Source organism: Oculina patagonica, chromosome 2 (genome assembly GCF_052425735.1).
Source record: "Oculina patagonica isolate OP01 chromosome 2, crgOcupat, whole genome shotgun sequence".
Lineage (NCBI taxonomy): Eukaryota > Metazoa > Cnidaria > Anthozoa > Scleractinia > Oculinidae > Oculina > Oculina patagonica.
The window spans coordinates 25,815,927-25,837,795 of NC_135759.1; the positions used below are offsets into that span (position 1 = coordinate 25,815,927).

The following is a 21,869-nucleotide window of genomic DNA, read 5'->3' on the forward strand; positions in this document are numbered from 1 at the left end:
TAAACAATTTCTTGTTACTAGCTCAGCTCCATTTCATATTTTAGACAGGCAGTTAGAGTGCACGGCGATACCAGGGAAAATTGGAAAATTCTCGGCGGTCGTTTCATATTGCCCTATAAACTAACGGCGATTCCACTGATATTTTAATAAATTTTCAGATCAAGAAATAACCCGGCCTCAAGGATCGTCAGTTTTAGATGGTATCGATATCGGTGTCTGTATTGTATGAGGTTGATAAGTGTAAGAAAATAAACGCTAAATCGAGAAACGTCAACTTACCAGTGACTTAAATTGCTACACCATTCCAATGTTACCGGCGAGTCCGCCAACTCATTTAATTCGTCAGGAGCCGCAGGACAGCAATACCAATCTGCAAGGAAGGTATGAGAAAACACGTCAGCAATGAAGTTTTAGAAAAAAAATGTTATGTCGCAAGAGAATTATCGTAGAAAGTTACTTTCATCCATCCAGTACTTCACCTTGGTGCTTACCCCAGGGGGGGGGGGGGGTACTCCGACTTGTAAATGACGGGGATGATCGAATGAAGGCAAAACTCAGGACCCAAAAAAATCCCTAAGTCTTCCGACATTACCCAAAAAAATCCCTGGACCAAAAATAACCCCTAAAAAAATCCCTTGTCAAATATTACCCCTAAATTGCCAGGAGGGGCAATAACGCTCGCGTTTGGTATTCATCATACCATAAATACGCCAAGGCCGAGCCAAAGCACTTTAGTTTGTTTTTTGATCCCCTATTTGAATCAAGTCACCCAAAAAAAATACTTGCTAAATCTTCTTACCCAAAAAAATCCCAGAATCGAAAATTTCAAACCAAAAAAAATCCTTCGATGATCCCCGTCATTTACAAGCCGGAGTACCCCCCCCCCCCCTGGGGTGCTTACTAACAGTGTATACTGTACGTAGCCTTCAAACCAAGTTCGTTTGTTTGCGGTAATTCAAAAATACTTGTGCAAAAGTTTTGATTGATTTGATTAAGCGTGCTGTGTAAATTCTTGGGTTTTTACTTTCACGACAATTATTTGAGCACACTGCCACCCAGGCAGGTGTGGACTTTGTCTAATATAAACAATCAAAATCTTAATACTAACATTAAAAGAAATTTGTAGCATTCCGAAATCGTGAGCTTTAAAATAAAAGGATCGAATTGCCTGAAGTAGCCATTTAATGCATGATCACGTGTCCACTGGATTCTGTTTTATCGACATTTCTTTCCTGAAAAACAAAAGGTGAATGAGATAAACAACCTAACCGCCGTTGTATTTGAAATTGTTTTCGCTTGCACTTCTATACCGTTCATTTTGAAAATGATACAAGTGCCTTGGAGGCCCCTTAAAACATTTCCTGCAGTTAAATCATTAATTTTTCAGAAAAAATTCGACTGAACATATGACCAAATTCTTAGCAAGGTAATACCTTTTCTTCGTAGTTCTTTTTTTTACCACCAAAATTTATCTTTGTCGAAAGAATTCAGAAGGTCAGGAGTTCTTAGATTTGGCGCGCAAGGAATAACTTATCAACTATGGCAACTGCTAGTTAATGCCTACAAAATTTACAACAGGTCTAGTTCAACGGTTTCCGAGAGAAAAGCTACAAACTTCCCTCTACAAAATTCCTTTAATGTACCGTTAGTAGCCTACCTCAAGCTGTAACTGGGAATAAACTTTGCCATCTTTGGTTTGAACGAAGCACGTGCTCACAAGGTTTGTTCAAAGTAAAGTTCTTGCTACAGTATTTGTCTTCCAAAACAACTCCAAGCGTACATTGGAAAGTCAATCCCCAACTGACTCTTGATATTTTTTTGCAGCATTAGAGAGCAAAGGAGGCTTCCGCTAGATGACATTTTTAACGAAGACGATGAACGTACGACCGAAGAACGAAACGAGATAAATGGTTTGTCACATGGCATAATTTACAATTTAAATTCGCAAACGTTAGCAACCACGCCACGCCCATTTTTTGGGGTAGAGGGGGTGGGAAGGGAGGTGGCTAACTTCACAATTAAATCGGCAAAAAAAGAATGCGACAGGATATTTAAAACATGCAGTTATGTTTTTAATTTCCCATACATTTGTCTATAATTTTTCCCGTGAACCGTCAATCATGCGGGAAAAATAGACAAATGTATGGGGAAATTAAAAACATAACTGAACGCTTTCTAGCCCAGCTACATCCTTCAAACTCAGCAAATAAAAACTTTTGCCTGGTATCTTAACTTAACAATTCATAAGTTGTCCAGAATTCAATTTTTGTAAAAGATATTTGCCGTCGGATTCCCATACAAACACTGTAATTTCTACCCGCTTTGCCTACTCGTCAAGATGGCGTCGAAAACCGTAATAAAGACATCTCCTCTAGAGGCCTAAAAACACTTGCATGCATTGCGTGCCTGAACAGGAATCGAGTGAGATTCACTCCCGCTCACTACAACTCTTTTTCGAGTTAAAAATGAGCGACAGTAAACTACGACGTTTCGAAGTCATCTTGACTCCATATATAGGGAATACCCCCCCCCCCCCTTGGGATTCTGTCACCTTTCTTTATATTTAAATTCGAAACTAAAACCGTTATCTTCCTACTTGATAATGGCGTCAAAATGACTTCGAAACGTCGTAGTTTAATTTCGCTAATTTTTATTGTCAACTGTATTTCGAGACGACAAGACGTTTTAGTAAAACATTGAAGTAAACTATCATGCAACACCTTTAAAATGTCAAGATCAAAGTGACTTTATTTTACAAACATACATGAATGTATCACTACAATTTACAAGTCTTCAAGCCACAAGAATGGTTAAATTAATATATTGACATACTGCAATCAGTGCAATGGCTTAAGAGAAGTTCGCTTCTTGAAAAGAACTCAAACATTAATACTCCAGAGCCGCAAAAACTGCAGATCCAATGTCGGGTTTCTCCTGTACTTTGAATGAATCTTTAACAGCTACACTACAGATAGCAATGTTTATAGTAAAATTACAAAGTGATGATCAGATCTGTACGAAGTTAAAATTGCAAAGTCTCGATTAAAACACAAGCCATCAAAACAACAAAGTGGAAATCTGACATTAATGAGTTCAGAGAGTCCAAAATGCATCCAGTCATGATGTACATCAAGTCAGCAGCACCTCAATTGAACACTTCATCCAAGATACAGCTCCAGCTCCTCCTGTCCTTCCCGTAAAGTGCATCTGAGAAGAAGCTTCTCAGTTCAGTTTAATATTGCGTTTGCAGCCCTTTCTTTCTTTTGTTTTACTCAACACCATTTTTTTCTCCTTCGTCAACGACAGAGGGGTCCTCTTCCATGGAGATTTCACCTTCGCCACCATTGAGGGACTGTGAAGGTAATGAAACCCATCAGAAGCTGACAACAAGGTGCGAATTGATACAGATTGTAACACTCGCATTATCTCAACGTCTGATTAAGGAAAGAATCACAAAAAGGTAAAGAGTTAAGTCTAAGTTAAGAGTTAATTCGTAGGGATCAGAGGAGATAGAAGGTCCGCCTGTGCCAGCATTTTATTTTGGCTTCAGTAGCACTGCAAGATTGTGCCGTCGGCGCTTGAAGAATTCAATTCATGTTGTCCCCGATTACAGAGCCCCCGAAGGCTAGTAGCATGAAGCAACTAACTACAAATATCTCTACATCTCTACTCTTCCTGGATGGGTTGCTAGCCATGACATCCATCCATCCACCCCCCCCCCCCCCCCCTCCACCAGCACCACATCCATTCCAATTTATGGATTGTCCCAAAAATATGCCTGTACTAATTTATAACCCTGGGAGGAAAGCAGGCATAACTCTTGGCTACGTAAGATTGAAAATTTCGGCATCCAAAATATTTTAGATGGGGCTATACTCATGGGAGATCAGGGTGTATGCCTGCCCCCCCCCCCCCCCCCACCCCTAGACTCTGAGAAGTCGGTTTTTGTTCCTGAAATCCTATGTGAAACTGGAAAAATAAAAAATTGCATATCCTTTTCTCTGAGCCTACGCTTTTCGCAGCTTGCGGCTTTGCACTCGCTTTTTGCTGGATTGCATTTCTGTTTCCTCGCCGCATGCTGGGAAAAGAAAGAGACTGCTTGCATGCTACTCCCCGCCCAATATATGTTACATAACTTGTGAATCTGTCAGTCTCACAGTATTTGATAAGCCACCCTAGGTTCATTTTGAGACGCACGTATAGTACCTTGATAAGCTGCTCCTGACGCTCATCAGCCACAGCCTCCATTTTCTCAGCTTTGGCATGAGCCACAGCCTGTGCAATAGCAGCTTCCTTTTCCAATCGTGCATCATTTAATGCTCGAGATAACTGCATCAGAGAGTTCATGCGAGCTTGTGCCAAGGCCTATGGAGACATTAAAAATGAACAATCAATTCTTTATACTTATAGCAACTGCAGTTGATTCCCATTCACTTGGACCTTCAAGGAAAAACAAAAAAAGTTCAAGTTATTGAGGGCAAAATTTGTTAGAAAGTGACCTGGAGGGGAATCAAAAAAGGTTCAAGTTAGCCAAAGCTTCGAGTTATTGAGGGTTCCAGTTATTGGGATTCAACTGTAGTTCATAATTACATACAAGTAACAAAATATCAATAAAATAAAATACATGCTTCAATGTGTTTGAGACAGAGTAAATTGTTGAGATACAAACTGTATAAATCATACTGTATTAAATTTGCAACAAAACGAAAGAGGTACCTAGAGAACACCACATGTACATTCTGTACATGTAGGTGGAGTTAATTTGTTGCATAGTGGGTATAAATCATTAATTTTGGCAAGAGCTTTTCAGTGATAAAGCAGTTTTCAATTGAGTGTGGTAAAACCAAAACCAAAGTAATTACTCCGGCCAATTACAAAGGACACAGACAATCCAGTGAACCAATCAAATCTCGAAGCAAATACATGTAGCTGACACGAAGCACGGAAAAATGTGCGTGAGGGAGTCACGATTGGTTTCGGTTTTAGTTCTGATTGGCTGAGAAAGTGGTGCAAGATTTTTAAGCCAATCACTAAGCGTAGTAATGCAAAACCAAAGCAAACGCAATTTACTTTCGACACTCAAGTGAAAACTGCTCTATGTGTGCAACAACGCTACTAAAACTTGATCCATATTACTCCACACCAAAACCAACCAGCAGGGCTAACATTAAGTTCTGAGTCACCTGTTGCCTTGATCTTCACACCTATAACAGACGTGTTACTCTGTGGATGAATAATTCATCCACAGGTGAAATTGCATTTTGTTGATACACTTATTGTATCAACAAAATGCAATTTCACCTGTAACATCAAGGGCCCACCCATTAAGCATTCTCATTAATCACAGGTGTAACAGGTTACGGCCATTAATGACAGCCCTGAACTAGCAACATGTGAAGCAAAAATGCCTGCAAAAGTAATGTTTGCTACTCACCTCCTTTTTTTCAGCTTCTGCCTGGAGTTTAACCTGAGTGATAGCAGCATCCTTAGCAGCCTCTGCCTGCAGCTTGGCGTGTTCTATCATTCCCTTCAGCTGCTGAGCTGTGTTCAGCAATGAGTTCGTCATCTACAGGTAAAATCATGAATGTTAGTGTTACAAGTTTACACAATGTACGCTGCTTCTGATCTTCTGTACACAACAGTAGAACAATCACACAATGCATGACTATTCAACTTGACAGCATTTGCTTGGCTCGCAGTTTTTTCTGGATGGGATGTTACCCTCCAGCATTAAATTAGTCAGTACCCATTTCTACACCTGGGTAGAGGGAGGCACTAATTAATGAAAGTAAAGTACCTTGCCTAAGAGCACAATGCAGTGACCCCAGACAGGGCTCAAACCCGGACCACTCAAATCAATCCAAAGTGGTCTGGAGTCTGTTAGGACACCATACCCCCCAAACTTACAATCTCTAGGCCAGGTTTTTTTATTTACACTTTTTAAACACTCAGCATTAATAATTATAAACAAAATACAAATGAAGCAGACGATCAAATTTTTTCATGTATGTGTTATGTTGTAGACCCTGCATATGCATGTACTCAAACATAATAGAACACATTTAACAGTTTAATTTGTAGCCCTCTAACAAATGATCTGTAGTACCGGTTGTAGGCAGCAAGGGCTTGTTCCCTTGCCTATAAAGGTGGTCTGGGGAAAACAAACTAAGCAGTACATAATCTACTGTATATGTAGGTGGCAAAATCACCAGCTGCCAACACATTGTTAAAGGGCTGAGTAAATTGTACATTTAGGAATTCACCTCTTCAATATGCCACCAGTGTCTTCTCTGATCTATCATTGGATCACCAGTTGCGAGGGGTGTGACAGGTAGAGTCACTGTAATGGTCTGACCCTGGTCGTGTCTCGCAGCTTGCGACATTACAGGGGGGCATGGACTCATCATGGGCGTGAGAGGAGTGACAGGGGTGTGTGGCGGCACTGCACTTGTCACACAGCTGGACACTGTTACCAGACCACTTGATAAATCTGAAAAAGAGATGGATGATTACTTAACTGTTAACCTGCTTCAGAGCACTAGGCAAGAATGAGAATATGGTTTCAAGATTACTAGTGTACATGGCATATATGTGCCATTGCAAAATACCGTAAAAACCCGCAGATAAGCCGCACCTTTTTTCCAAAAATTTTCGCTCGAAAGCGGGGGTGCGGCTTATCTGCGGGAACATTCGGAAAAGGTGCCGTAAATTTTTGTTAACTGATGCTAATTTATGGAAAATTATGTAAATAAACATAACATAAAACTACAAGAGAGCACCGGTCATTGCTTTGCAAGTTTGACAGCTCCTATACTATTTGCAGTGTCGACAATGGCCTATAACTTTATGCAACAAGTTTATCTCCAATAGATGGCTCCCAAATCTCTTTAATTTGTCGATATGATAGCCACGAAACCCGAACACCTCCATCGCCATCTTATTTCGCTTTACGTTCTCGCCCTTGTCCCATATTTCGAATCCGATCAAATGCCTGGTTACTAAGCTACGAACGTTCTGCAAACGCGTGTTCTTGTTGTTGTGACACAAAAATCTATGGAAAAACTGCGTTGAATGAAGAAATACCTGTCAACAAATGCCAGAAAAAGATCACTCATAATATGTCATTATATTAAAGAGCTCAAATTGTGGGTAAGACTGAAGTATTTTCTGTTTCAATGTTCATTGAGTTTACGTTCGATGAAGAAGACTTCCTAAAGACTCAACTTTGGATTTTTGACTCGACTTTGCATTTTCTTTGATTTACTTTAAAAAACTTTTTTCCAACATTTGAGTTGTTAAACTCGGGGTGCGGCTTATCTGCGGGTGCAGCTTAAATACGCGGGTGTTTACGGTACCATAGAATTCCAAAAGTAGCAAGGTTGTTACATATGTACTTTTGGTTTCAGAAGACTGTCAGATCAGGACAGACAACAACTTTTGGATGGTTATGACTTACAAGATGTCGCTACCTTTGACACACATGTTGCCAAATAATGTCAACAACTGCTGAGTAACACCACTGCCAAGTTCACTGAATTCTGGTTCAAACAGTTTTTAATTATTGGGCCATGACAAGCAGATGGTGGTATCTAACTTCCATTAGTTACCAATGAATGCACTAAAATAAAAAATTATTAACCTTTTTCCATTTACACTGTAAATCTTGAAACATGTTTGTTTACTAAGAAGTTACAGTAGCAGTGTCAGGTGGTACATGTACATGTAACGGTTTTGCAGAGGGTTCCTTACAATGTACATCTGTACTTTGGAAAATGACAAGATGTTACTTTTGGGCACACTTTAACAACACAGCATTCTAATCACTACATTGCCTGTCTTCTTACCTCCAGCGTCCATAACTGCTCCATCATCATTAGTAGCAAATGCACCAGATGCTGAGTCAACACTGAGAGAGAATCATAATAAAAAAGAATTAATCAAACATACAAATTAATGTAACTTTAAACATAAATTAAAAATTATACAAAATTAATGCACAAGATTTAGCATCCATGTCTAATACACCCAATCCATTGCAGGTTGATTCGTTCAAGAATCTTGGCGAAGCGACTCACCAGAAGTTGAGTCTATTTTCTATTTCTTCGCCAGAAATAGATTCAACTTTCAGTGAGTTGATTCATAGTTGACCCATGTGAGTCCACATATTACTAGTCCCCTTTCAAGCTTTAAGAATGAGAAAGGCTCTCGAACTCATGCAACTTGATTTCCAGTGAGTCAATTCATCAAGTACATTAGACAAATCAATTCAGATTGGGCGTCACAATTCAAACAAACAAATAAACCCAAAAGAAAAAATGTTAGTTACACTGCAAATACCTGGCTGCATTATTAAAACAGAGCTAACAAGGAGCTTTTTCAAAAAGAGATGGCATTACATTTTTTGGGTGATAATAAGGGTGTTGGGATATTTGAAGATACCTTGGTTAAAGAATATACTGCATGATAATACCAGAGACAAGAATTATTGATGCAAAAAAAATGCCAAGTGGTGATCCCAAGTTACAAAGTTTGCCTATACCAAAATTATTGAGTTAAAATGTTGCTGCCATAGGCTTGAAATATCACATTAACTGTCGTGCCATACAATGTGGCAGTCTTTCTCCTCGAAAATTTATTTTCTTTCATTTTCATTCCAGTTAGACATTCTTACTGCTACAAGTACATGCATGCCAAGTATAAATGTATGATTGTACAATGTATTCTAGAACCAAACTTACCTTACAGATCGCATCATAAACCCATGTGCTAGGACAAAGGAATAAAAAAAAAAGAATACAATCATTCATTGCACTAAAATTTTTAATGTTATATATGCATGTACACAAGTGTAAATGCATGTCTAGCCCCCTAACAATATGCAGGGGATATAAACAAGAGCTGCTTGAACATACAAAACAAACAATTACCAGCCCTAATAGTATATTAAACCTGAAGTGCCATAAAATCTTAATAAGAATTATCACTTTTAACAATTATTAACCATGAAGACAAATTTTTGCACCACAGAATTATTTTATAAATGACTTATTTTGTTACCTTCGCGTCTGGAATTCTCAGAACTGAGGGACAAACTCTTCTTGAGAATTGGTGACCCAGAGGTTGAGGATTCACGCTTACGACGTTTGTAGGGGACAAACAACCTGATTGGACCAGCCTATGTGCAAAAACAATAAAACTGATTAATATACTGTAATTACCTACATCCTAAGAACATGTGATGTCTGACTACATTTTTGTTTTGTCTGAACAAAATGGAGACTACAGTGTAAGTTACAGCTAGCAGACATATACCCTAATGATTCGATTTAGGCTCTGGGGCGCTTATTTACTTTTGGCACCTAAAGGGAGGGTGCTTATTCGAGACAGGGCGCTTATTCCGGACAGGGTGCTTATTTAATTTTTTGAGAAACAACCAAAAGTTCAAAACAAAACTTTAATAAATATTACAATAACAGAAACTGTAACAGTAACAAATTGTTGAAAGTTCAGTTACTTTGAAAAGAATTGTTCATTTTAGCGGCAAATATATACATGTACGGTATGGTGAATGTTCATGCGTTTATCTATTCGATGTTGATGACTTCAGTAGGGGCAGTTATCTGCAATAGGGGCACTTAGTAGAATAGAGGCGCTTATATGAATGGGGGTGTTTATTAGAATGGGGGTGCTTATTGGAATCAAGGCTGTGCTCTAAGAAAAATTACAAGGAGCCCAAAGGTTCCAAATTATGAGATCCAGGATGCCCAGCATAAAGCTTATATGAAAGAAATAAGATTATCTGGTCGCCCAAAGACAAAAGTTAGTCACCTGAGGCACCTGGGCACCCTTAGAGCACAGCCCTGGGAATAGGGGTGCTTATTGACAAAAACACATTCGAAGGGGGGTGCTTATTCGGAAGGGGGCGCTTATTGGAAGGAGGGTGCTAAACCAAATCATCATGGTAAATTATTGTTTGTTTATCAATGCTACACGTATATTGTGTATCTTGGTGTTTACACATTAATAAACTATGGCTTGATGGCATTTTATAATTATACAGCTTTTGATGTATCCATAAAATGATGGCAAAACATGAAGGAACAAAGATGTTCATACCAGTGTGTCGTCATCACAGCAAGTTGCACATGTGCAGGAAATAGCATGAGGGGTCAGGACTCCATCTTCAATCAAGGACTGAAGGGTACGCCCACCATAACGGATACTGCGCTTCCAATCTTTGGAAGATGCCCTTCCACAGCGAGCTTCAAATTCTGACGGTGTCATCCAATGGTCTTGATACTGTAAGGGAATAAAACTCCTTCAATTTCACTCTATCAGTGGCAAAAAAGGATGAAGCACCCTGTGTTTGTTTGACTTTTTAGTCACTTCAGTTGAATAACTCGAACTTTCAAAGGAAATTGAAATAGGTTCGAGTTAGCAGGAGGTTCAAGTTATTGAGAGTTCGAGTTGTCTGGATTCAACTCTATTGATTCAGGTTAATGGTTCAGTAATATACATACATAATGGCTTCCCCAGAGATACAAGCAGGGCTGCAAATAACAGTCAGTCATTGGACATTGGCCAACCAAATTTGCTCATGTCCGACCAAATCCCAAGAGTGGGCGGACATGATGTCTGGACAATTTTTTGATTTTAAATTATTTAACGGCAACAATGCATAAAATTCAACCTTTTGTTTTTGGTGACGTCCGACCACAATTTTGTATTGTCCAACCAAGATGATGTCTTAGTAGGAAGTGTGTCATTTTAAGTGAAAAAAAAATTATTTGCAGCCCTGTACATGTGCATGTAAACTCCCAGATGGTACAATTGCACATTCATGTGGGATTCTTATATAAAAAAAAATAGGTCAAAGTTTCTGTGCTGGTTTGTTTTTCCATTAAATAACAAATCTTGTGTTTAGTGCCATCTGCCATTTCCACTTAAAAGTGCTTATCGTGAATCTTGCATCTTGCTTATGTATTGTTTAATTCCATGTCTTTGCAGCAAAGTAACGAAAAGACCTACGTAAGACCTTGCAGACCTTGGTACTACTTTCTTTAGGCATGGAGAACATGTTTGTGCCCCTTGCCTGACCACAATTAAAGCTGTGAGTCAGGCATTGACAAATCATTGGGCACCCATTGTCTGACGACTGTTATTTGCAGCTCAGCCCCTGGGAGTCTATCCCTAGGGATGCTGGGAATCAACCCTCGGGTGAAGCCAGTGATATGCACGTTACATGTTCCCTCCCTAAGAACACAGAGTACAGAAGGGAATCACCACAAACTGTAAGCGAGTCATTTTGGGAGACCTCTTAAGGAGACAAACACCCAAGCTGGCACCTGCAGGAAGTGGGCCCCCAGCACAAATGAAGTGGTACAAAATAGATGAAAAATAATTAGCATTCTTTGTGATAATGGTGGACAGCAAATTTCATTTTAGAGGTAAATACCACATGTAATATAGAAAAAGTCAAAATCAGTGTGATCACGAGCTTAAGGCTGGTTTTCATATGTCGGCAAAATCCCAGATGATCGGGGATTTTACCGTTTTCCGACCATCCCAGATTTTGCCGTATATCGGGAAAATCTGGGATCAGAGTCGCCTTGATCGGCAATAACAGACGCCATTGTTAGTTGTGAGGGGCGGTGAGAGACTGGAGCTAAGTAATTAAAAGATTGGTAACGAGCTAAAACTATCGCCGACGTCCCCGACACTAAGAATTGGAGTTTTCATATATCTTGAACGATCGCCGACCATCGCAGAAATCTGGGACCCGTCGGGAAAATAGAAACGTTCCCGATTCTCCAGATTTGTCCCTGTCCATCCCAGACGATCGGGGATATTTACGATTTCGAGTTTTCATTAGACGGCAAAGTCTGGGACGGTCGGGAAACAGTGAAATCCCCGATCGTCTGGGATTTTCCCGACATATGAAAACCAGGCTTTACTATACAAGGTAAAATGAGTGACCCTAGTCACGTGTCACATAGAAAGATTACAGGGGACCCTGCATATGGCGTCAGGGCAAAATGTCATTAAAAAAATCTGAAAGTAAAAAAAAAAAACGCTTGGCTAAGCTCAATAAACAACAAGTCACTATCCACATGGTTTAGCTGAAATATCGATCGTGAGCTAAGCAAATGTAGGGATTAATATCATTACAGAAAATGGACGTACATGACAGCAAACTAAATTCGTTTAGTCAATTGTTTACACAGCAAAACATGAAAGTACAAGATATGCACACGTTTCTTGCTAAAAATCATCCCAAACAGAAAGAGCTAAACTCATTCTCACCTTAATACACTTTCCACGACCTCCAGATCCAAGTTTAGTTTTAAATAACTCAGCTGTTTCATTTCTGCAGCGCACGACAAGCACATCTGTACTGAGCGCTGCAGCATCCCAAGGCGATTTACCTTGGTTCTGACGCGCCAAAGACGAGCCTTCGTCGACTTGTTGGTTTCCAGTGGACATTTCATCTTGCTCCGCTTGCTGTATAGTTGTAATGCCTTGCGAATCTTGTAAATTCGGACTGGATGATCTTGTGGAATGTGCCGGACTGTTTGCGATGACTTCTTGGATGGGCTGCAGGCTGGGTTGAGAGGCTTGAATGTGCGACGCCGTCGGAGCGGGAGTAGCGAAACTGATACTAACATTGCCGTTCGTGACTTTCACCACTTGCACTTCACACTGAGGATGTCCACCAACATTCGTACTCGAACCCTCTTCGCCAGCATGGAAGACAGCAGTTGTGGAAGTTTCGTGTTCGGTCGGGATGTGCTCGGCGATGGCGATCTGCTCGCTTACTTCAGATAACGAAGACACTACCGATAATCCTTCGCCTGTCCTCGGAACGCCAACGTTGTCGTCCATTGTTTTGCGTTGCGGGAGCGATGCTGGTCAAATATTTTGCGACAGAAAAGCTTTAGTTACCACAAAGCAATGTCAAAGCACCTCGCTAAATTCCTAGTTTAATTGAAAATGCTAAAATATAGGCTTTTCAAGTGGAATTTAGCGGGATTTTGTTCTCGTAATGTAACTTCGTTCCCTGCGCGTCTGCTGGGGGTCTTTTGTATTCGTGGCCGACGAAAATGTGACTCGTTCCCAGCCTACAGCGCTGATAAAATTAAAGTGGCTCTCATCCGACACTGGTATGACCACGGAAATAGTTAGGGCTTTTCACAAGTTGCTCGGCAACTTTTTGGCAGCTTTTCATATTTCGACCAATATTTTCCCCTTTAAAATTCGAGCAACTTGCCATTTCGAGCAGTTCCTAGACCGAAGATCTCAGAAGATTGTCCTAGTGTTGTCCGAAGGCCATACGAAAGTGTCCGAAGATTAACGAAGTTTGCCGATGATTTTCGTGGAACAAACGAAGACCTTTTGACTCTCTACTAATTTACCATTAAAACATTACAAAATTAGTCAGCAAACACGATGTCATCGATATCTTCACGATTTTTCTCAGTGAAAGAAATCATTGATACGACAGTATTTTTTATCTTAAAATGTTATTTAGATACTTCTGTTGCAGTGAAATTGTATGAAACTGCCAAGAAATCTTACCTTCAAAGGGAACCTACCATATGTTTGGAGAAATTTTCTTAATAAACAGCAGCGTTTTGGAATTTTTGGGGGCAACTTTCGATCAAAAAAAAACTTTTTTGGATTTTTAGTTTTGGAGCAACTTTCGAGCACCTTTTTCAGAGATTTTGAGCAACTATTTGAATAATTTCGAGCAACTTGTGGAAAGCCCTAGTCGGGGCTGCTCATCAGAAAACCATTTTCTTGGCTTGGTTTAAGTTCATTTTCACATCACTACACGCTCAGACGCTCTCTTTTATAACAAGTAATTATACAATCGAGAGTATGTTTTTTGCGTCGGCCATTTTGGAATTGTACTGTAAGAGGTTCCATAAGAGGTACCGACAGTGAACATTTTGAGTGAAATGCCTGGAGCCGTACCTAAAAACGATTTACAGCCCCTAAAACGACCCTTACCTCAAGCTAATGTCGTTTCGAAAGGGTATTACACTATTTCCGGAACCTACTTTTAAAATTATTGCAGCTTTAATTAAATCACCCTGCAATGATGTCATATTACAAAATTTGATAATTTATTAAACGATGCTTTATAATGGACCTTACCCTCGCAAAAACTGTGTTTGTTTCTGAGAACAGGTCGCCGATTAATTGCGTGACGGATAGACAGGCCAAGTTTCGATAAATGTAAAAACTAACTTTGCTTCGAGGCTTACGGAAACAAAATAAAAAAATAATTCATGCATTTATTCCTCGACAATGACGTGGTTTCTTCTTTTCTTTATTCCCTCAAGCCTCGGCGCCAAGTTAGAAAATAGGTCCATTACAGTGACCTCTTGAATAATGCAAGGACCACTTGTACAAACAGCAGCGAAGTGAAGCCAGGCCTTTGCGTAGATCAGGATCAGCGATATTGAATAAAACGTAGAACTTAATGCAAGGCTGATCGGACAGCTAAAATGGCCAACATCATTGTCCTAATTTTAACTTTATTTGGCAATAAAATAAGCCTTTAAGCTGTCCGATCAGCCTTGCATTTAGTTCTACGTTTTATTTCAGTGAGTAGGGATGGGGGAAGTGAGGAAATCACATTCCTTTCGCATTTTGCCGCTATTATACACAGTATCGGTTTAAAAATTTAATTATTTCGACGTATTTATGTAGTATTCGCCATTAGCACAATTAAAAAACCTAATCACACTCTCTATTTTGGTAAGATACGTGAAACAATTAAATCCAGGTCCGGATAGCGTGCAAAGCGCTATGCTCATTTATACATCACTGTGCGATATGGTTTTAAATCATGCGAGTAAAACGGCCAGTCATACAAGCTATCGAAATTTCGAGCTTCTTAAAACTCTTGACATTTGGTCGGTGACCGGTGTGGGTAGACGTCTATACCAGCTTAGACCATAAGGATTCGCTCCAATTCTTGGTTTTCATGTTACGTCAAAAAATTCTGAAATCAAAATTCACTAGGCCTGCTAAATTTTTGTTGTCATTAGGCGAAAGATAAACTAAAAATATATATTTTTGCAAATTTCCAGAGCGATAGTGTCATTCGTTTTTAAAAACAGAGCATTTTTAATATTTGAGTTCTCCGTCGAATGTGACATTAAGCTGAGTGCCGTGACAAAGCTGTTTTGTTTGAAAAAAGACTTTTCCTTTCCATTTTGAGCAGATTGAACATCTCAGATATAATAAGTGGTGTTTATGTGAAAGTGTACTAGCTCTTAAGCCAAGGGTAGCCGCTGTTGTAAACAGAATTGAGTTCCAGATGGTTTCTCTGACACTGACGGCGGCCATATTTGTGTCCCTCGGAAGGACACAGTTATGGCATCTCCATACTAAGCTTTATAAATTTGCGTGGAAAGGTTCGCGAACGGTATACCGCACAGACCCGAAACTTGGAGAAATTGTTTATCTATTTATCATCTATAATATTTGAAATTCATAGCTTCTGTAGTTGAATGGTTTCGAATTTATTTTTTGATTGCGTGACAGTGAAAACAGGCAATAGCTTGTTATCAATTTTCTTTCTACCCAGAAGTGTTGGTTCGTGAGCTTGGAGTAAAACCGCAGAATTTAACCTGGTAGTGGAAGGGCCACGCACAGAAAGGAGAGAACATCAAGCCAATAGCATTTTCGTCCCCAGAGCTACTTCCTATAAAGAGTAGACAGAGACTCCGGGAAAGAGATCGTAATTAGTCAGTGTTTCCAACATAAAATTGCACAGTGTTCCACCCATTGATTACACAGTCACACGTTACTCATTTTTTATTTATTCATTCATCTTTTTTTAATTATTTTTTTGGAGATATATGTCGCATGGGTATAATAATTGACATGATTAGAAGAGGGATAAAATAATATCATATCACACCTCAGATAACAATATAATAAAGCTTTGAAGTGGACGTGAATTGAAAACAAACTTTAGATCATTCTATCGTTCTTGTAACTAGGAGCTCTTTGTCTAATTAAACGATCGGCAACGAAACTGTTTCAGTTGTTGTGGTCATGTACAAATTAAAATGAGCGGCACAGATACAAGAACACACTTGCTAAATGTTACATATACACAGCAAAATGAAGATGAAATCAAAACAGCAAAATCGTGTTGTTTCGGGTCGTCATCTTCAAGCAACATAACCTGCCAAAGACAAATTCATTGGTTAGCCGATTTACGATCAAAAAACCCTGCCAAAGACAAATTCATTGGTTAGCTGATTTACGATCAGAAAACCCTTCGCCTTATAAATTTTGCTTGAAGATTAAAGTGCAGTGCGATTTAACAGGAATTAAGGAAGGCTTATTGAAGGAGGTGTACAAACCTTTTTTCTCAGCTAGGCCCATCTGCATATGACCCTGTCCATATCCCATTTTGCTGCTTAGTTCACGGACTCTGAATAAAAGTAAAAATACGATTCATTGTGAATTGAATTAGCTTGAATTAATATACTAAACAGCTGAAGGAATGAAACGTACACAATGTTCATGCATTTCTTTCAAGACAACTTTATTTAGGCAGAGTGGCCCTATCAGGACTTGGTTGGTATATCAACAGGGGCCCTGTGCATAAATTCGTCTTTTTTCGATGGCTTGAGCAGGTTTTACAAGGTACATATGAGTGTTGATTTTTTTAATCTTACATGGCAATGAAAATGTCAAGTCATTTGGTCGGTGATCAGTTGTCAAGGATGTATAAGGTTTTAGACAGTATTTGTCAGTAATTGGGTCATTTCTTCCAGGCTGTCTCAGGCGACTTCTTTGAGGTTGATAGACGATTTTTCCGTAGGTAAAAATTCCACACATGAATTGTCAGTTAGAATGAGCCATTTGTCAGTTATGACTTAACTTCCTCCAGACCCTCGTGTTAGTATTCCCAAGAGTAAAGGACATTAAAATTTTCCCTGTTATAATATCAGTTGTCAAGTCATGACAAGCTACGAGAAAAAAATTACTCAATGAGGAGACCTCATTGGGCAGGATGTTTCTGCTTTTCAGTAAAAAGTGCTAAAATTGTCAAACTTCTCTTGCTTGTACACTTAATGCATCTAGAACATCAAGGTAAAGATATAAAAGAAATTGTGTGGAAGGAAGATGGGGGCCGTTGTAAGTTTTTTAGCTAGGTGGAACTTGAAAAAAATCAGCCTGACTTTTCCAAGTTAAGATCAAAAGTTCCTGATGACATCACATAAAAATCACTAGTTTATAGCTTCAGTACACTGGCATAGTAACTGTAAACAAAACTGGACCAATATACGTAGATTTGTATACGTCTTGAGGCTTTTAATTTTTGAAGTGAAGTTCGTGACCGTGTCCCTTTAGTGTACCTCCAAATTCTCATAACTAACACCAAGCCAAATGTATGACGTTTAGTAAGGAGAATTACTACATCTACATCACTTTTTTACCCTCGGATTTGAAGAGTAGCTACAGCTAATATCTCCGAGCATTTCACGTAAGCACAGTACAAGGGGCAAAGACCAGACCACAACACCGGGAACTCCATGCCCACTCTTACGATGAGTGTGTGGGTTCTTTTACGTCCCCTGCTGACCATAACACTGAAGATGAGGAGACGGGGCCTACGGTTTATCGTCCTTATCCGAGAAGACTAGAATATCTACCATTTGCAGATGTTACGCAAAGGCAGCATATTCTCCTCAGTTATTTTAAGACCCTGAGTGTTGATCCGGTCTGGGACTCGAACCCGAGACCTCCCGCACTGTAGTCCGTCGCTCTACCAACTATTTTGTCCATTTGGTGCTCGATACTTACTGTTTCTTCATAATGATGAACAAAACCAACAGCACGATGCAGAACACAGCCAGAGCAAAGATAAAGATGCCGTACATCAAGAACGCTTCCTGATTGGTCATGATCTCAGGCATGATGGTCTTGGGCTCTCCCTCGCCCTCAGGCTCAGCGTAGCCCTTTTCTGGTTCAGTGGTTGGTTCAGGTGCCATGGCTAAAAACAATAAAGCGGGCAGTTATAAGAACAGTGGATGTGAGACAAAGCATTAGCTCCCCACATTACGCAATAGTTTTAACAGAATGGGTTTTAACATGAAATACAATAGTTGGGGTCATTATTTGGGGGGATGACTAAAAGGGTAAAATTAAACTATCCGGATTGTTGAGAAAGTTTATGGATTAAGCTCAGTATCTTATAGCTACCTTGGGCTTAGTCCATGAATTTAAGTTAGCTTAAAGGACTTACAGGGACGAAAGAACAGCCAGGAACAAGCTCTTCACTTTATATATTACATGTTTTGTTCATTCCCTTGAATTTATGTTTTTTTTTTCGGGAGCTTGCGAAATAGTTTGTGGAAACAGGATACTGATTTTCGAAAGTGAATCATAAACTGCCATCATTTCAGTTACAAAGATAGCAAAGTTTTTTAAATAGTGATTATTTTTATCAACCCACAGTTATACAAATGAAACAGTTCCGCAGCTTCTTGAATTATAAATAACTGCAATATTTTGTGACCAGTAGAACAACGACATAAAAAAACCTGAGCTCTGCTTGGGAACTAGGGTAAAACCGCCGGGAGCCAATATAAAGTGAACTGCTAATATGCTGATATCGAGTGATATTACTAAATTAATGTAGCTTAAAACGTGAAACTTAGGTAGAGATTTTGGAGTTCGTACATGTTCTTATCATTGCAGGTTTACCGATATCTCAACTGCCTCTCAATAAACGATCCGGCACGCACAAGCTTATTGTGTTGTTTCAGGTTTTAACACCTTTCAAACAGTTAAAAGTTTTCAAATATGAAGCAATATTCTTGATTGTTGAAGAAAAAAGAGTTCAATTTGTTAACTGTGTCGGTTTTGTGCGGTTTTTATCGCGATGGAAATATTTCAACAATTTTTTCAAGGACCTGTGTGCTGACGCAAATTAGACAAAACAAAGGCTCCGTATTTTTCGTTATTGGGCACAGGCTTTTAGTTTCGCCGAAATGACATCCTGCCTTAAAATTTAAACAGTAACAAAACCGCAATATTGGTTTATTTTGGGGTTCGGATGTTTATTAATTTATCCTAAACTGAAAGCTAGAAAGAAAAAAAGAAACTTTACCAAAATATTGGATATTTAAAAATTTCGTTTTAGGCGTCTTAATCTTGGTTTTTTTTTGGAATGGTTAAATAATCTATTCTCTTCGGATCTATTTGCCGAAAATTGTTCCTTTCTAAATATTAATTAAAACTGAACTCCGCCAGCTTGTCGTCTCTTGAACACAGAGTCTTCAATTCGTCTAGCATCTGCTCAAAACATACTTAATAGCTATCTCATTTTGACTAAGCGCCAAGAATGAAGAGATCATTTGTCTACAGACTTTTATTATCATTACTCAAACCAAAAATCAACTGATACGTATAAAAAACACTGCTACAAATTTTCCTGATGAAAAATACTATTGTGTATTTGCAATTGGTATATCCAGTGCTGTTTAAAAACATATGAATTTTGGCCTTCGTAATTCAGTTCATTTTCTCTGTTTTGAAACTGCAATTCACAACCTTCGTATTCCAGTGTTCATTGCAAAAAGCAGACTATGGACTTAACAGAACTAATTCAGTTAAAATACTTAAGATACGTGTAGCGAGAACAGTGTACGAGAGGCTAGAAACGAAGAGAAACTGATCATGACCAGTTGTTTACAATAAAGAAAATGTAAATTTATGTAAAGGAAAAAAAGAGAGCAGAACACTTCGCAGCTGTACATCGGTGTGTTGAATTCGGTGTAAATGGAGTCACTATATCGGGAAAATCGATGCAACTTCATTGACCAGTGTTACACAATTAGGCAACTGAGCCCTCCCCCCCTTTTTAGCTATTGGGGTAAATGACGAGGGGATTCATTTACAATTTAATCTCTCTTTTTGTTTCACAATAATCTATCGATCACTGTTGTGTATTTGCTCAAAAAATATCATAAATTTTTAACCCAAATGTTTACCAAAGTTTTAAATTATATAGGGCCAGTAATTTTTGTTTCTCAATGTTCGAACAATAGCAAGTTTTTTTTTCTCACCTGTTTTTCTTTGGAATAATAAGTCCTGTCCTTAACAACACGGGCGCTCTTAGCAAATGAAGCTTGTATCAAAAGACTTGAGTTTATCGACAACGTATTGTTATATTCCACATACCACAATATCAAAGTGACAATTACCGATATCAGACCTATCACGTGATAACCCACTTAACGCTCAAGGCCAAATTGACCAGTGCTTTTAGAGTTAGGGTCAGTTCGCGTAAGCCTGTTATTTAAAACTCACTCAGAAGTAAATAACTCACTGTATCACTAGTCAAGATATGAATGTCTTACACATATTTATTCAAGGAAATGTTGTTTTGCGTGTCTTTTCATTCCGAGATGAGTGCAAAATGCATTCAGCTTTGTTTTCATTTGATTGTTTTGTTCACGTCAATGCACGCTCTAGTTAACATGCGGTCGCGCTTTCATCGATGCCGAACCCCGGAGAATAATTTCAACGTCATAGGAATTTTCCTTTTGTGCCTAATCATCAATGTTTATCTTTATCGTTGCGTAGTCAACAAATATTTGTTTACAAAGTCAGTAAAATTACGTAGACAGGCACTGGAGTGATGATTATGCTATTTCACTTTCGTTTTCTACAAATTTTTGACATTTCTACTGGAGGCCTGCTATAAGTTTTTTTTGCAGAGTCATTGTCATACATAATTCAGTTGTTAAAACCATCATCTGTATTACAAAGAGTTATTGAGAATCTTCTTTTTTAAGTCAAAAAGAGCAAGTTTGCCTGAGATGCCAAGGAAGGGCAGCATTCTCAAATTTAACAGCTTTCCGTGTTCACTGTGTAGCTAAGATATCCGGCGGAATTTCCTTTTCGTGTTGCCAAGAGTTATTTTTACCTCCAACAGAGGGCAAAATTACCAACTCATTGTTACGTAGGCTAATGCTGGGTGACTCAGCGATATGCAAAAAAACTTGAAGATTGTTCAACTATGAAAAAAATTCACGATACTTCAAATTTTCCCAAACATACGAAATGATCAAATCAAAAATTCCTGACCACTTTATAAGATGGCAAATTATCTTTCTATTTTTAATTTCTTAGTCAGTCTTTTCTTGGCAAACTAGCTATCCATCTGTCGAAATTTCGGTAGTGCAGTTTTTTAATTAATTAACTCTAAGCAAGAATCGAGTAACTTTCACTCAAAGATTCCAATTCCGTATAAAATTAGCTCTTAAAATAGTGGATGTACCGCAGCTTTGTCCTTCAATACAATATGCTGCCGGCCAAGCAGGCCGAGAAAACCAAAAACGTAAGGGATATTGACTTGGTGTGCCACCAAAATTATTCAGCATTAAAAGATATAAATGTAGGGCTTCAGGAGAACGCATTTTTCTAACTAAGGATTGAAAATGCCATCACCACGTGCACAATCAACTAGTCAAGCAGGTTATCTACATCAGTAACGACGCTTTCGTGCGTGTGTCAGTCGGCAAGAACTGAAAAGGCACTGCACCTGTGCACAGCAAGTACACGAGTCAAACAATCTGTATTCTTCGTGCTAAAGATAGCTCTTCCACTCCATTTTTTTTAAATCTTGTAAGACTTAAACCGGGGCTTTCATGCGCTAATCATTTCTAACAAAGATAGTTTTTAAACAAGTGTTCTTAACTTATAAATAGCGTCAATTCTAAAGTTTTGAGCCTGCACTTATGTTCGTCTGTCACTACGTAAGTTGATTACGGTGCGCTTATAGTTGTTGATTGGAATGAGTTGATTGTGTGAGGGAACTTGCGAGGGAT

The 21,869-nt window shown here is 38.9% G+C and overlaps 2 protein-coding genes and 1 long non-coding RNA gene across 3 annotated transcripts in view; all 3 read right to left on the bottom strand.

Annotated features, from left to right (window-relative positions):
* LOC144643794 (uncharacterized) overlaps window positions 1-21,869 on the bottom strand; it is a 128,706-nt gene that overhangs the window by 60,408 nt on the left and 46,429 nt on the right. The gene's annotated exons all lie outside the window — the stretch shown is intronic.
* LOC144643780 (deformed epidermal autoregulatory factor 1 homolog) lies at window positions 2,722-13,100 on the bottom strand. The gene is made up of 9 exons (XM_078503124.1): window positions 12,304-13,100; window positions 10,117-10,299; window positions 9,058-9,175; window positions 8,739-8,766; window positions 7,845-7,906; window positions 6,264-6,490; window positions 5,435-5,566; window positions 4,207-4,365; window positions 2,722-3,352 (listed from the first exon to the last, which is right to left on the bottom strand). Exons 1-9 carry the CDS (start codon window positions 12,880-12,882, stop codon window positions 3,269-3,271), a joined length of 1,572 nt encoding a protein of 523 aa, XP_078359250.1. The 5' UTR covers window positions 12,883-13,100; the 3' UTR covers window positions 2,722-3,268.
* LOC144643781 (uncharacterized) lies at window positions 15,814-20,249 on the bottom strand. The gene is made up of 4 exons (XR_013568974.1): window positions 20,103-20,249; window positions 17,836-18,025; window positions 16,386-16,456; window positions 15,814-16,204 (listed from the first exon to the last, which is right to left on the bottom strand). It is a non-coding gene; the product is annotated as an uncharacterized LOC144643781 (long non-coding RNA).

Coding starts and splice junctions, on each gene's coding strand:
- LOC144643780 (XM_078503124.1), bottom strand. CDS start 12,882: ATGGACGACAACGTTGGCGTTCCGAGGACAGGCGAAGGATTATCGGTA. Junction 10,300..12,303: donor GTCGTGGAAAGTGTATTAAG/GTGAGAATGAGT, acceptor ATTCCCTTACAG/TATCAAGACCATTGGATGAC. Junction 9,176..10,116: donor GCTGTGATGACGACACACTG/GTATGAACATCT, acceptor TTTTGCACATAG/GCTGGTCCAATCAGGTTGTT.